At 43.2% G+C, this 15,552-nt stretch overlaps 1 protein-coding gene and 1 pseudogene across 2 annotated transcripts; one reads left to right on the top strand and one right to left on the bottom strand.

The window, feature by feature from the left end:
* The first annotated feature begins 6,949 nt into the window (after positions 1-6,949).
* LOC101720963 (cytohesin-3 pseudogene) lies at positions 6,950-8,111 on the top strand (annotated as a pseudogene).
* Positions 8,112-12,452: 4,341 nt separating this feature from the next.
* Positions 12,453-15,149, bottom strand: Ubqln3 (ubiquilin 3). 2 transcript variants are annotated; one of them, XM_004863362.3, is made up of 2 exons: positions 15,015-15,149; positions 12,453-14,750 (listed from the first exon to the last, which is right to left on the bottom strand). In XM_004863362.3, the coding sequence occupies exon 2, from the start codon at positions 14,712-14,714 to the stop codon at positions 12,768-12,770; it is 1,947 nt and encodes a 648-aa protein (XP_004863419.1). In that variant the 5' UTR covers positions 14,715-14,750; positions 15,015-15,149; the 3' UTR covers positions 12,453-12,767. The 2 variants fall into 2 exon arrangements, with proteins under 2 accessions (XP_004863419.1, XP_087067960.1); XM_087211834.1 differs by having other exon boundaries at positions 12,453-14,847; positions 15,015-15,125.
* Positions 15,150-15,552: the final 403 nt, after the last annotated feature.

The raw sequence follows: 15,552 nt of genomic DNA, 5'->3' as shown, positions 1-15,552 counted from the left end.
ATGTGTCTGGCAATGATGGCTTGTTTCTCATTTGCTAGTCCTTGGATTGGAGGGTCTTCGAAGAACTGCACCACAGACTCCAGTGCAGTCATCAGGAGTTGTGCCAGAATGCAGAGCCACCTGAGGACACTGTTGGGCACAGATGTGTAGGAGCCTAGATGTGGCACTGAGCACCCCTGGGTCCAGGGACCAATAGGTGCCCAATGATGTCCTTTCACCCACGTCCTGCAGATGCCCTGTAGTCATCTGGCTCCCATAGAAGGGGCAGCTGCTCTTCTAGGCCAGCCTCCAGGGACATCAGTGATGAGGTGTCAGTGATGAGGTCACAGTGAAGGCAGACCTGAATGGGGGGAAGGCAGAGTTCTCGGTCACCTACCTGAGCTTGGGCTCTCTTTGTGATTTGATTTGAAGTTGATGGAAAAAAATCTACTGTTGAAAATCCTACCAGTAGGTCATTCGAGAGATGCAGACGAAAACAACACTGAGATTCCACCACACCCCAGAAAGAATGGCTGCTAACAAGAAATCAACCAATAACAAATGCTGGCAGGGGTGTGAGGAGAAAGGAACCCTTCTCCATTGTTGGTGGGAGTGCAGACTGGTGCAAGCACTGTGGAAATCAGTATGGAGATACCTCTAAGAACTAGGGCTAGAGGTCCCATTTGACCCAGCTATACCCCTGCTGGGTATCTTCCCAAAAGAATTAAAAGAATCATATCACAGTGATATATGTACACCCATGTTTATAGTGGCACAGTTTGTGATATCTAAAGCTTGGAAACAGCACAAGTGCCCATCAACTGGAAAATGAATAAAGAAGATGTGGGTTTTTATAAAATGGAGTACTATTCAGCCATAAAGAATGAGAAACTAGAGACTTTTATAGCTAAATAGATGCATATTGAGGCCACACTCTTAAGTGAAATAAATAGGACACACATGTGTAAATACCGAACAGTTTCTCTAGAGTGAGAAACTGAAAGTATAAATAAGGATTAAAATGAATAATTCATAATTTGAAATAGGAAAAGGTCCAAAGGTGTAGGGGTGGTTGGAGGGGAAGGGGAAAGGGAAGAAGGGAAAAGAAAAATTATGAGAAAAGAAAAAAAAATGGAAACGAAATCTATGTAAATAGGGAAGGGTGGAGGGGGTGAAGGGCGCACAGGTAATGGGGAAAAAAATAAGAACCAAGATACATCATGTGCAGGTACAAGCACCCAATGATAAATGTAAACATATTGTATACCTAAAATGTACCAATAAAAGAAAAAAATCCTACCAGTAGAGTTTGACAAATGAATATGGCTCAGTAAAAAAGTCAGTAGTCTAAGTCTTAGTTTGGGAAGTACTGATTCTGGTCACTAACCTTCCACCAAACTATTGCACACTAACCATGGCCCAGCCAAAAGCCTTTTCATTGCACCTCATGGCCAGTAGACAAACTACTTGGCCTCTCCTGATAATGCCCATCACACCTTTCCCATGCAGATATTACAGCATGACCAATTCTTTGGTGATTTCCTTTGGATTCTCCCTTGCAGAATCAAATATTTAAGTTAATATTTCTGGCTTTCTCTTAGGAAACACATTGATGTGTAGTAAGGATGAAAGAACATTCCAAATAACAATTATTAAGAAACACCTTTGCATATCTCATTTTTCCAAAGAGTTTTCCTCTTCTAGACTTGGAGATGACATATCCCTCATTCTCCTCCTTTAGACACTTTATTGTCCATATCTGAAGGACTGGGGAGGAGTAGGCTTTCAAAGGGAAATCAAGAATACTGCATTGTTTTGATCATATTTAGTGTGAGGCCCCTGTTATATTTCAGGAGAGATGACAATTCTAGTGATGGGTGCATGTCAGTGCTGGAGATGTAAGCCTGCTCTTGCTGAGTGCATAAGAGTGTTACTGAAAGCCGTGAGAGCAGATCATCTAGGCCAGTGATGGTGAATCTTTTAGAGCTTTCAATGATAACAAGTGTCCTAGGTTCACCACTACTGATAAGCAAACTGTTCAGACAGAAAAAGTATGAATCCTAGAGCCACCCACATCTATGATGATTTATTTTTGTTGGGTAAATTTACAGAATTAGAATTACTTTTGGATAGAAGAATAATCAAAATCTTGAGCTTGTTTAACAATTTAGCAAGTGACTTTCAGAGTGTCCACATTATCATATCTCTCCATTAAAACCAGACACAGTGGCACCAGGACTAATTTTTCACAAGAAGCATTTAAGAACACTTACATTAGAAGGCCAAGAGGTTAAAAAAAAAAGTATATTTTTAGCACATAACTTCTCTTTCACCTTACATTCCAATTTAGAAATTTAGTCCCTAAGAGACTTGCAGCCTAGCACTTTTATGTTAATCAACTGTTATTGTGACAAAATACCTGAAGTAAACTAACGGAATAAAAAGTAAATTTTGGCTCCCAGTTCCGGAGGTTCATTCCATGGTCACCTGGCTCCACTATCTGGGCTGTGACAAGGAAGAACGTCATGGTAAGAAGCACATAGTGGAGCGAATCCACTCCCTGCACAGTGGCCAGGAGACAAAAGGGGGAAAGGACAGGGGCTGGGCTTCCAATGTGTCCTTCAAAGACCTAACTTGCTACTGCTGGTCCCCACTTCTTAAAGTTCCCACTGGCTCCCAAAAGCACCACCAGCTGGGGACTAAACCTTTAAGGCAGGAGTTTTGGGGACACTTAAGATCCAAACTACAATTTTCTTGGGAATTTTAGGTTCAAATGTGTCCCCCTGGGTGAGCAGGTTATAAAGGTTTTTTTTAAAAAAGGTCGGGGATATAGCTCAGTGGTTTCGCTGCCTGCTGCGCAAGCGCAAGGACCCAAGTTCGATCCCCGGTACCAAAAAAAAAAAAAGGAAGGCTAGGGATTGAGGGGTAAAGGGACCAACTCTTTTGTGGATGCGACAATTGTCTTGGGAGGCTGTGTGCCTTCCTCCTCCCCTTTCTTCTGATCAGCGGGAGACAGAAGCTAAGAAACGCAACTTGAAGAGGATAAAGCCTCAACTATGATTACCAAAAAGTGAGGTAGGGTGATGAGGGGAGAAGAATGGGATGTGTGCTGCTCTAGGTAGCTGCAAACCTGAGGAAAAAGAGAAGGAACTTTGAACCTTATGCGCCTAGCAGGTGAGAGTTATGGTAACCATAGTATGTTATTTGTTGATTTTCACTCCTAGACAGGGGGAGAAAATAAATACATTTTGTATACATTCATAATATTTATATATAAACATATAATAGATTGTGTTTGTATACATATATATAATACATAATTAAACTAAAACAAATTTTTAATCACTGAGCAGAGCATGTTGACCAAACCTCTAAGAGTAGAATGTTTGCTGATTTTTAACTGAATAATATCAGTAGCTTAAATAACTTTGGTGACCAGGTACTGGGGCTTAGGTGGATAGATATGGGGGCCAAAATTATGTCCACAGTAACCCATCATAAGGCACTCATTCTTTTCAGAGTTAAGAACAGGCAAAATTTGCCTGTCACATGGAGAAGGAATGAAAATGATCACTCCTTCATTTATTAGGTTTTATATATTTTAATCCTTGAAGCCCTGTTTTAGTTTACACTGGGACATATTCATTATTTTCACTCATGGTTCATGGAATCTCATCTTATCAGGCCAATTCATAAGCTCTAAAGCTCATTTTAATTTTATTATTTATAATGTTAGGGCCTTGTGCCCAATATGAGATATTTGGGGGCAAGGAGTATGATCACTATGAAAAATTTAGACAAGGCTACAGTTAAAGTGAGGCATACCTATTTTTGCTCTCCTGTAAATTTAGTTAGCCACTTGTGATTATAGGGGGTAAAAGGTTTAAATTTAATGGAATTTGCAGGTATAACTATAATTCAAGCTACAGCCTTCACTAAGCATGTCTCTGTACTTTGTCAATTGGTGCATTTTGGCCAGTGTTAAAGTTAACTTAGAATCTATGTTGTAGAGGTACAAAATCTGTTTGGTGTCCTTTTATCTCTTTTGTTATATAAATTATTTAATATTTAAATGTTGAATTTCCAGTTGTATCAAATTTGCAGAGCTATGCCTAGTTCTTAGTGAGTGCTTTATAAGGGTTAGCTATTACTTCTAAGATGTCATCTCCGAGATACTATAAACTCCTTAGAGCAAGAACTATATCTATCTGTTCACCATTTTATTTCTAGCACCAAGCACAATTTCTGACATATAATAAATATTCAAGAAATATTAGCTGGGCATGACGGCACACGCCTGTAATCCCAGAATTTGCGAGGCTGAAGCAGAAGGCTCACCATGAGTTTGGGGCCTACCTGGGATACAGAGCGAGTTCAAATCTGGCAAGACTCTTGTACTACATAGCAAGACCCTATTTAAAAAAAAACACACAAAAAATAATATTTTTGAACTAATGAATTGGAAAATGTTGCTTAATAACTTAGAAAATTTCATGATGTGTTATCCTATTTAAAAGGCAGATTATAAATGTAGGTACAATATAATCACAGTTTTATTAACAAACATGATATTAATGCTATCCGGGGAGTGCAATTATTTTTGTTTTTTATATTATCTGAGTTAATGTATATGCTACCTACAATTTAAATATATAAATTGTCATAGAAGAGCAGGCTTTATAACTTTTATCAAAGATGTCTAGACATTCTTGCACAAAAATCAACACAATATCTATATGAAATAAAAAGATTCATGCAGTAACTGGTGACAGCACAGTTTTACCACAGCAGTGTTCATTCCATATAAAGGGTGAACTCTGCTCAAAATAACAACCCTAAAAATGTAATTTTTAAATACACTCAAATATGTAGGACTTATACAAAATCTCACATTGTTTTACATAGAAAAATTGAATTTGAATAAATGGAAACATTTCTTAAGAGGAAAGCCTGTCTATTGCAAATTTCTCAATTCTCCTTTATTTTGTAAGTGCAATAAAAAGCCAATCAAAACCTAGTTTGGGGGCCCAGTGATTTAGCTCAGTGGTTCCACCACCTGGCTCACAGGGTCAAGGACCCGTGTTCGATCCCCGGTACCCCCCCAAAAAAAGAAAAACCTAGTTTGGCCTTTTCTGAAATTGGAATCTGCTATAAAGTGTGTTTGAAAAAATAAGTTCACAAAATTAGTCAATGGTATTCTGCAACAGAATAATGAACCAAAAAGTTGTGTCATTAAGTATTTTGAGAATAAAATAATTGAAGAAATGTAGTACTTGTAGATGAAATAAAAACCAAAGAAAGAGAAATATACATAGACACATATTCTGCCATGCTTTACTGTTTTACAGAATAAGGATTAAATCATATGTTAATTTTATTTGGTACGGTGGTTAACAGTATGAGCTCTGAAAACTGTCTAATTTTAAATCCTTGGGTCTAATATGGAGAAGCTTTATATCTTTGAGCAATATACTTATCCTCTTACCATATCTCACCTTTCCTCATCTATAAATTAGGGATAATAATATCTCTTGGACTAAAAGACTATGGTATAGGATTAGAATTAAAAAGTTTGGAACAGGGCCTGATATACAGCAAACCCTCAATAGGGATTAGCTACTATTAAATATTAGGAGAATATTAAAAATGGAAAGAACACAGATACATAGAAGCATTTCCTAATTTTGAATCGTAACTTTTAAACTGCTGTTTACCTCCTTAGCTATTTTTGATGCAGATCAGCATGGCAGGACTAACAACTGTTTCATGTTTTGTTCTTGCTTTCTAGAAAATCTTTTGATCAAAGAAAAGGTACGATTCCTTTGGAAGGAGTCAGACACCAGGCAAAGCATGATCAAAGCTGTCTTCATTTCCCACCTATACAATCCCTGAGCCTTGTCCCTCCAAGGCCTGGATATGTGATCTTGAACTGCTGCTGAAAGGGAAGGACTCAGAGCGAGGACAGCAGATGGGAAGTCCCAGGAGACCTGCACTTTCGGTAACATCAACCTGCAGGGATTTCCTCTTCCCCAAATTTCAGTGGCCTTGATTCTCCCAGACACAAGCTCTGGCCCTGTGGCCTCTTCTGTTTGATTTGTATCCACCCAGTCTCCCAAGCCACTTTCTCACTGAGTCACTCCTTTCCTTACTAATAATTCAGTATTTAATCATTCAGTTGTCTATTAAGTGTGTCCCATCTGCCAGATGTTACCTTAGCTCCTGGGTAGAAGGCAGTGATCTTGCCACCACAGCAACCTCCTTCTCCTTGATTCACCCCCAGAGAGTCAGGCATGAGGCTGAGTCTGGCCCCTCATGAGGCTAAAGCAAGGATCTCAAGTACCTGACCAACTGTGGAAGGCTCTCAAGAGTTGGTGGGAATGTAAATTAGAACAGCCACGATGGAGAACAGTTTGGAAGTTCCACAGAAAAACTAAAAATATATCTACCATATGACCCATATGATTCTGGGCATGTATCTGAAGGAAAATGAAATCAGCACACACAAGAAGTGCCTACACATCTATATTTATCATGGCATTAGTCATAACACTAAGACATGGAATCCTTCTAGATGAATGGATAAGGGGCAGGGATTTAGCTCAGTGGTGCCGTGCCTGCCTCGCAAGTGCAAGGTCCTGAGTTTGATCCCTGGTACCACCAAAAAAAGGGGGGAGCCCGACTGCGACCCGGCCCACGAGCTGAGGAGCCGCCCAGTCGCCTGCGTGCTGCCTCAGACAGTGCCTGCCAACCCAGGTCCTTGCCCACCAGCTCTGGCTCAGAAACCGCAAGATGGACAGAGACTGCAGGAGCGAGGGCAGTGACAGGTTCAATCCATGCATGCTCGGTTGACTCCAAGGCAGAAACAGCATGGATGAAGGGCGTGGCTGAAGAAGACTACTCAACCAATGGCAGCCAGGAAGCAGAGGGAGAAGAGAAGAGCCTGGGACTAAAGTACAGCATTCCAGTGCCGGAAGACCTCTCATTAGAAGAGAGAGAAGAGCTTTTGGACATTCGTCGAAGAAATAAAGGAACTTATTGATGACACTGAGAGGCTGAAATATGAAATTGCAGAAGTGATGACAGAGATCGATAACCTAACTTCAGTGGAGGAGAGCTAAACTACTCAGAGGAACAAGCAAATAGCCATGGGAAGAAAGAAATTCACCATGGACCCCAAAAAGGGAATTCAGTCTCTCATAGAAAATGACCTGCTACAGAGTTCCCCAGAAGACGTTGCCCAGTTCCTCTATAAAGGAGAAGGCCTAAATAAGACTGTCCCTGGGGACTACCTGGACAAGAGGGATGAATTTAATATCAAAGTTCTTCAAGCTTTTGTCAAACTCCATGACTTTGCTGATCTCAACCTCATACAAGCCTTAAGGCAATTTCTATGGAGCTTCAGATTCCCTGGAGAGGCTCAGAAGATCCATCACATGATGGAGGCCTTTGCTTCACACCACTGTCTGTGTTACCTGGGTGTCTTCCAGTCCACAGACACATGCTATGTGCTGTCGTTCACCATCATCACGCTCAACACCAGCCTGCACAACCACAACGTGCGTGACAAGCCCACTGTGGAGAGGTTCATCACCATGAACCGTGGCATCAATGAGGGGGGAGACCTCCCTGAGGAGCTGCTAAGGAACTTATATGAAAGTATCAAGAATGTACCATTTAAAACCCCAGAGGATGATGGGAATGACCTGACACACATGTTCCTTAACCCGGACAGAGAAGGCTGACTCCTGAAGCTGGGAGGGCGTGTGAAGACCTGGAAGCGGCACTGGTTCACCCTGACCGACAACTGCCTCTACTACTTTGAGCACACCACAGACAAGGAGCCTAGGGGTATCATCTGGCTGGAAAACCTCAGCATCAGAGAGGTGGAAGACCCACGGAAACCTAACTGCTTAGAGCTTTACAATCGCAGCCACAAAGGTCAGGTCATCAAAGCCTGCAAGACAGAAGATGACGGCCTGGTGGTGGAGGGAAATCAGCTGGTGTATTGCATCTCTGCCCTGAGCCCTGAGGCAAAGGAAGAGTGGAGGAAATCCATCAAAGCAAGCATCAGTAGGGTTCCTTTCTATGACCTGTTGGAAACAAGGAAAAGGAGGATTGCCAATAAGAAATAGAACTGTCCTGGCCCAACAGTGCCATGTTCTCAGACCTGAGCTGCCCTTTGAGGAGGGAGAGAGCACAGCATGGCTTAAGGTGTGTGGCACCTAGGGTTTTCTGTGAACAGTGGAGAGCCCCAAATCTAAACTCGGGTGACCCTTGACATACAATAGAGAGATTGATGCCCCTGCCATTGAGACTGTCAGAGCTAGGCAAGGATGAGGGCACTGTGTGACAGAGCCCCCTCCTGGGGAACTTTGTCATACCTTTTGGGTGCCCATGCATAACACCTGGGCCCTCTTCAGCTTCTTACATGGCTGTCCTCTGGGCAGGTCCTTGGAATACAAAGGTCCTTTCATTCTAGGTCCTTTGTCCAGGAATGAAAACCTCAGACTGAATGCATGTATGCTTTGTACTAAATAGCAGAAATAAGACTTCCCACGAGCTGCCTTGAGGCGGAGACTGAGCAGCCATGGGTCCTTTGCCTCTATGTGGCTGACCTCGGTGCAGAGGGTCCAAGGCTGAAACTCCCTGTCATGCATTAGACTGAGATTTTGATTTATTCCCAAGCTTCTATGCTGTTACTTTACAGATACCTCAGATCTGAAACTTTAGTGTTTGAGCAAGGCAAGTCAGCTGCCCTGACGTGCCTGCCTGGTACATATGCAACACCCCCCCACCCCGCACTGTCTTCAGAGCACTAGTGCTCCCAGGACCCGGCCCAACCACAGTGCCCCCATGCTACAGGCCACCCTCAGGCCAGCCTGCCAGGGACTGCTTTGGGTCAGCATTTCATATGGGGCAAGCCACTTCTTCTCTCCTGAGGGTCTAACCCAGGCATGGCCCTGGGGATATGGCACTGTTTTAGGGTGTTGAGGTGAGCACGAGGTCACCTGCTGGTGACTCTCTCATCACCACAGTCACCTGTGAGCCAACTCTGCCCGATGGCTGTTTACCTAGGATCGTGCAGAAGGCCCTGGTGCTCAGAATCTTAAGTACCTTGCCCTACTGAAAGTATTACATGAAGTCACCTAATCCCAGGTTCTCTTGTGACAGTATTAACCCTAAGGCATCTGCCATCATGTGTACCTGGGCTCCACCAGGCTGCCTAGAAGTGGGGCCCCTCCCACTACAGGGCGGTGAGGCTGTCAGGCTCATAGTCTCCCCACCCAAGGGCCTGCACTCAGTCCTGAGTTACCGGTCCCAACTGTGGCCAAAGACAAAGTTTCCTCCAGAGACAAAGGGCAGTGGGAAGCTCTGAGGAGGAGCGCTGGGTGGGAGAAGGCAGCACCACGGCCCCTCCAGCTGTCTTGCTGGGCCCGGTTATCATTTGGGACTTATTTGGACTGACCCTGGACCCTCACAAGCCACCGTTACCTCCAGGGTCCTGAAACACTTTCAAGTAGTTTAATGTGGCACCAAATGGAATCAAAGCAAGAGCTGTTTATAGATGAAGCAGCATTTAATGGTTCATATAAAGCAATACCCATTTTCAAACTTAGAAGTGCATATATCTACAGATGTGCTTTGCTAAGGAATTAGGTCTATTACAGACCAGAAACCACAAGTTGTGATTTCTCATCTTATTTTTTCCTTAGAAAACATTTCTATTTACCTATAGTTGATATGTAAATAATGTACATATATTGATTTCTGGAGTGTTTTGTTGTTCAATGAATATACCCCCTACAACCTGCATGAATATTCTATTGATATCAAAAGTGAACAGTAAAACTGAAGGGTGTATGGCTGTTAAAACTTGAAAACATTGTCTTCACTAAATAAAAATCACATATATTGTTAAAAAAAAAACAGGTAGATGAATGGATAAAGAAAATGTGATAGATAGATATAGATATATATATAGATATAATGGAATGTTATTCATCCATAAAGAAGAATGCAATTCTGTCATTTGCAGCAAAATGCATGGAATTAGAGAACATTTTGTTTAGGGAAATAATTAAGAACTACATGTTTGATGTCACATATGGAGGTTTAAAAAATCAACCTAAGAGTATAATAGTGAATACTAGGGATTGGAAAGGTGTTCGTTGGAAAGGATGGTTAGATTTTTTTCAATGCAGGCTGCGTGCATGTATAGAAACATCATATAAACATGTATAAATAATGTGTTAATAAAAACATTTTAAAGGAGGACATGACAACAAAACAATCCATTAAATTAATATTCTTTCCCTTCATCAAGACACTTAAAGCTAGCCCTTCTGCTGTTTGCCTTGGTGATCTGAGCTTAACATCATATGACCCTTTAAGCCTCCACTGGCCTGGACAGAAATCACATCAAAGCAGTGAAATTTCTTTCCATGGAGTTTTCCCCAGACCTACCTGACCTTCCAAAGGTAGAAATGATGGGTTATACTGTCCACCTTCCCCAACTGCAGGCCATATTGGAGGACTTGCCTTATGAGTTTCAGGATGTGGAAAGGTTAGTGGTTCTTCTTTTCCTCTATTGCCACTATAAATAACAGTTCATTTTTAATTTGAACAAGCATGCTCCCACTGATGAGGAACACAATGGGGAAATGAGAGAACCAGAAAGACTTGTGCCACACTTGAACCAAAATGACTGGACTTGAATTGTTTCCAAAAGCTGATGTCATCTCCTTTGACCCACATGCCAGTAGCTCAAAGGTAGACAGGCTCCTGTGAGTGTCTTTGGCTCCCAGTGGAGGTTGTTTCTCAGTCCCCAATGGACATTACCTGTACACTAGGTCTCAGACTTCTAAAACCATAACACAGCCAGTTTTATCATAGTAGTGTATGCCATCAGGGACTCTTTTTTTTCTCAACTTTAATGAGAATGAATGTTTGTCTTTACGCTCTCACTCTGTGTAAAAACTCTGAATGTTTGTGTTTTGTATGTATATACACAGGTGCATAGGTTATCTGTGTGAAAGTATATTTAAGTAGATATACCTCATAAGTTTGTGCATTTCTCACCAGCATATGCTCACAAGTTTAGATATAGAATATATGCTGCTAAGAAAAAAAATATATAAAATACATATAATGGATACATATGATGGACATATATAATGGAGATATATATATATCTTCATAAGTATGTGTATGAGTACTGGGAACAATGTTTCATTTGATTGGCTTGTGGATTGTAACATTTTTACCCCTAAAGATAGAGGAATAATGGAAAACACACCTGAAGACAAACAAGAGTTTAATCTGAGATACTAGGGGCACCTCCTGTGGTTGATGTACCTCCTATCTTGGTGCATTCATACATAATGGCTTTTCTGCAGGAATACTTTTCCCTCCCCTTGAAAATTTTACCTATTTAACTCCTATCACTTTTTTTTTTTTCTTTTGGTACCAGGGATCGAACTAGGGAACTTGTGCTTGCGAGGCAGGCACCAGAACCACTGAGCTAAATCCCTGGCCCCTTTAACTCCTATCATTTTTTAAGTGTTAGCCCTGAATACACACAGAAGCTTTTCCTATCTCCCTAGACTAGACCAACAAGAAACCCATTTATACTTTTTTGTAGCTCCTAACCTTTTTCTTCATAGCTTTATCATAAGTTTGTACTTATTTTTTTTAATTTATTTTTTGAGACAGGGTCTCACTTTGTAGTGCAAGCTGGCCTTGAACTCACTATGTAGCCCAGGCTGGCCTCAAACTCTCAGTGATCCTCCTGCCTCAGCCTTCCAAGTGCTGGGATTACAGGCATGTACCACCATGCTCAGCTATCATAAGTTTGTAAATACTCATAGTGATATTCAGCTGTTACCACACCATGAACTCATGAAAGTGGTAGTGTGTCTCTCTTACTGATAATGATTTCTTAACAGCTCACAGATGCTGAGCATAGGCTAGATGTTTAATTTTTGAGCTAAGTGTTGCAAACAAATCAACTCTCTGAACCTGGTTACCAGGGATATTAAAAACTTAGTGAAATTCTGGACTCTTAGGATTTGGCCTGAATCCCAGCTGTTCTATCTCTGTCTACCCAAAGATCAAGATTAAATCCTGAAAGTGACAGCCATTTGTAGGACAGAGTTCAGGGGCAATAGATGTAAGGAGCCATGATGATTCTTTGCATAGGCTGGTGGGAATGATTCCCATAAAACAGTCTACATAGTGGCAGCTACTACGGAACACAAAAGTTCAGGAAAGACACCAGCAAAACTATGAACCTCAGTCTTCAAAGGGTTGCAACAACTTTCCCACCCCTGTGCTATGCCTGTGACTCTTCTAACTTCAAACTTTTAGTTTTCCCTCTGAATCCTTCCCTCCTTAGAGACAGCCCTTATCACCTATTCTTCTCCCATATTCTCCACTTGTCTCATAACCCATAAGAACCAGACTCTGGCAGCAGCTGACATTGGAGATTGCATGTAATTTCATCTCAAGATTGGCATACAGAGAGCTCAGACTGGGGCCCCCACAGTAATACAATGGTGGGGGTAGTTGAGTTATATGCAGAAAAACTCACACACACACACACACACACACACACACACACACTTCTTTCTAGTTCTTCTTCCTCATTGACTCTGGACCCGTACTGTCTTCACAGTAAATTGCATCATAGTAAATTTGGTTTATAGTGCCACTGTATTCAAGAATGGGAGAGTGAGGGTAATAGGATACAGGGGAAAGCCACAGATAAGGTCTGTAAACTAGCACTCCTGTTACTGCTTCAGCTTCTCCACAGCAGCATCTACATCACCCCCTGTGGCAATGAGGGCCTGAAGATTGGCTTCAGGATTCTGAAAGCCCATGGCCCTGAGTTGCTCCAGTTGGACCCGGAAGTGAGCCTCAGGCTGTAGCTGGGGATTGGTACCAGCCATGGCATGCAACATCTGGAGGAAGGGAGTAGAATGGAAATTTGACTCTGTAGAGGCCTGTACAGTGGAAATCTGAAGAGCTGGAGTTGGCTGGGGATGCTCGGACATAAAGACACCTTCTCTAATCTGTGTACCTCCTTCCACACCACCCACCCTTGCTAGGGTAGGCATGAAGCAGAGTAGGTGAGGTTCTTCAGTAGCCAGGGTCTGCAGGCCCTGTTCAATCTGCAGCAGGGCTTGCATGATACGGGGGTTTCCCATGGCTGCTTGAAGGTTCATCGGTAGTGATAGTTGTTGATGCATCTCATCCTGCAACTGGGGAGCCTGATTTATACCAGCTGGTCTCAGAGATCTTGGATGACCTGGTGGTGGAAGCCAGGGAGAGTGAGGGACTCCAGGAGGGACACTCATAGGAGAAGGTGATGAAGGAACAAACGGAGCCATGTTGGCAGAATTGCCTAGCCCAGACACAAGATCAGGCATGCTAGGGCTATGGCCAGTAGAGCTCTTCCCTGCAGCATTTTGACCTCCATCTTGCCCAGTACTGCTCCCTGATTGGTATTTCAGGAAAGCTGGACAAAAAGAATTTCCCTTGATTGCTACTGACTCCTTGGGGAGAGGCTGGCCTGACCTAGGCTCCTGGGATGAGGATGAAGTTGAGGGAACTCGGTTTCCTGATGATGGTGGTTCCTGGTTTGGGCTGTGAGTAGATGCAGTCCCCTGAAGATAGGTCCCCAGGAACTGGGGTGTCTCATGTAATTGCTGCAGGTAATGATAGAGCCCTATGTTACCCAGAAAATTTGGAACTCTATTTCTAATTTCAGATGTATCTTGGCCTCCAGGTTGCCTTCCTTGTCTGCCACCTGAGCCTGCATATGTGGAAGTCCAGGGGTTGGGAAGTGGGTCACAATTCTCTGTCCTTGAAGGTTGGCTGCTGCTACTGATATTAGTAGTAGTGGTAGTGGCAAAAGGATTGCCACCAAACTGCTCCTGAACTGCATTAAGCATTGGGTCCATAATATCTGTGTACATGTTGCGAAGCACATTGTAGCCACCAGGGATGCTCTCGAGGTTACTGAGAGCCCGATCCTGGCTACGCATCATCTCTTGCATCGTGGCAGGGTTATGGAGAAACTCCAGGGTCTGTCGCATGATTTCAGGGTTGTTTAGAATATGTCCAATCTCAGGGTTATGCTGGATCAGCTGCTGGATGTGAGGATTGTCAAGAACCCGCTGGCATACCAGCCCCGTGTTGGACAGCAGACCCTGGATGAAGGAGTCATCAATAAGCTGAGCCAAAAATTCAGGCAGTGATACATGCTGCCATATCAGTGAACTTGGCTGGTCAGGAAAGCTACCAGGCATCAGGTCCAACCCACTGAGGACACCTAAGCTGAAGGTGGGAGGCTCATCTGCTGCATAAATGGAGCTTGGCTGGGGGAGTGATCCAGGACTTGGACCTGGGGTAGGGACTGAAGCAGCTGGGCACTTGGTACCTATGGAGTGGCGCTGCATCTTGATGACCAGGTGAACACTGAGGCCATCTCCTACTCCACACTGTGCCAGCGAGTCAGGGTCCTTGAGGATTTTGCCTGCAAAGATTAGGACCAGCTGATCGGGGTGGGCCTTAAAGCGCTGAGATATCTCTTCCTTCAGCTGCTGAATGGTGCATGTGTCCATAACTGAAAAATCTTCCTTGTCCTTGGGCGTCTTCACTGTCACCTTAATGAGGTGGGGATCCTGGACTGGCGCTGGGGTCCCCTGTGGCAGAGCCTCTCCACTTTTAGCCATGGTGGGCAGCAGAAGGTTCAGTCTGTGGGGACACAGCTGGGGGATGGGGATAGACCAAGGTCATCCTTAGAGTGGTGGTGAAAGTAGAAAAGACAAGTATGAAGAGGGTTCAAGATAGGGGAAGCTGTAGGGCCTACATGGGAGAAACATAGAACAGGATGCTTTAGAAGAAGAATTATAGGTTTATGGGATTGAGATGTTGGGGCAAGGAAGGAAAACCTGAGGCCCTGGGGAAGACGTCATCAGTTGATGATTGAGGGGCAAAGGTAGGAAGAGGGACCCACTTTGGGGAATCCATACCAATCAGCTGTGGCCCCTCCTTCCTCTTATGCAGGGCTCCAAACCACCCTCATCTTGCTGCACAGACACCTGAGGCCATCTGGACTGGAACTCACTCCATCTGATCACCTTTGTGACCTCAGAATGACATCACAGCCTCCCACAATGGATTCTGGTGACTCCTCCAAGGTTCTCTGGATTCCTGGGAACTCCTACCCACCCTGCCTTACCTCTTCACTTCCTTTACCTCAATTTCTTTCTTTGTTTTAAGGGTCCTGAGTGGACCACATTTTCTCAGGCCAAGGGCTTTGCTCCTACAGAACCCTGTAGGTGGCATATGGAGACCCAGAGTGAGACTGGACAATTGTAAAAAGTTTCTTGGTCATTAGGACCTGAATTCAGCTTCTTCCGGTCCAAATGTTTTCTTTCAGGCATCCTCTGTCCCTGTTTTCTGTCTGATTTAAGTAACCATGTATTATTTATAAATTTTGAAAGAATTGACTTGCTCATATATAGAATATGGCATATGAGAGAGGAATCAAGGATGACTTTCCCAGTA

The sequence above is a fragment of the Heterocephalus glaber genome, unplaced genomic scaffold, assembly GCF_053883595.1.
Source record: "Heterocephalus glaber isolate CG9 unplaced genomic scaffold, H.glaber_assembly_v1.0 deba00001428, whole genome shotgun sequence".
NCBI classification, from domain to species: Eukaryota; Metazoa; Chordata; class Mammalia; order Rodentia; family Bathyergidae; genus Heterocephalus; species Heterocephalus glaber.
The sequence above is the reverse complement of the archived record's forward strand: the minus strand, read 5'-3'. Positions and strand labels throughout refer to the sequence as shown.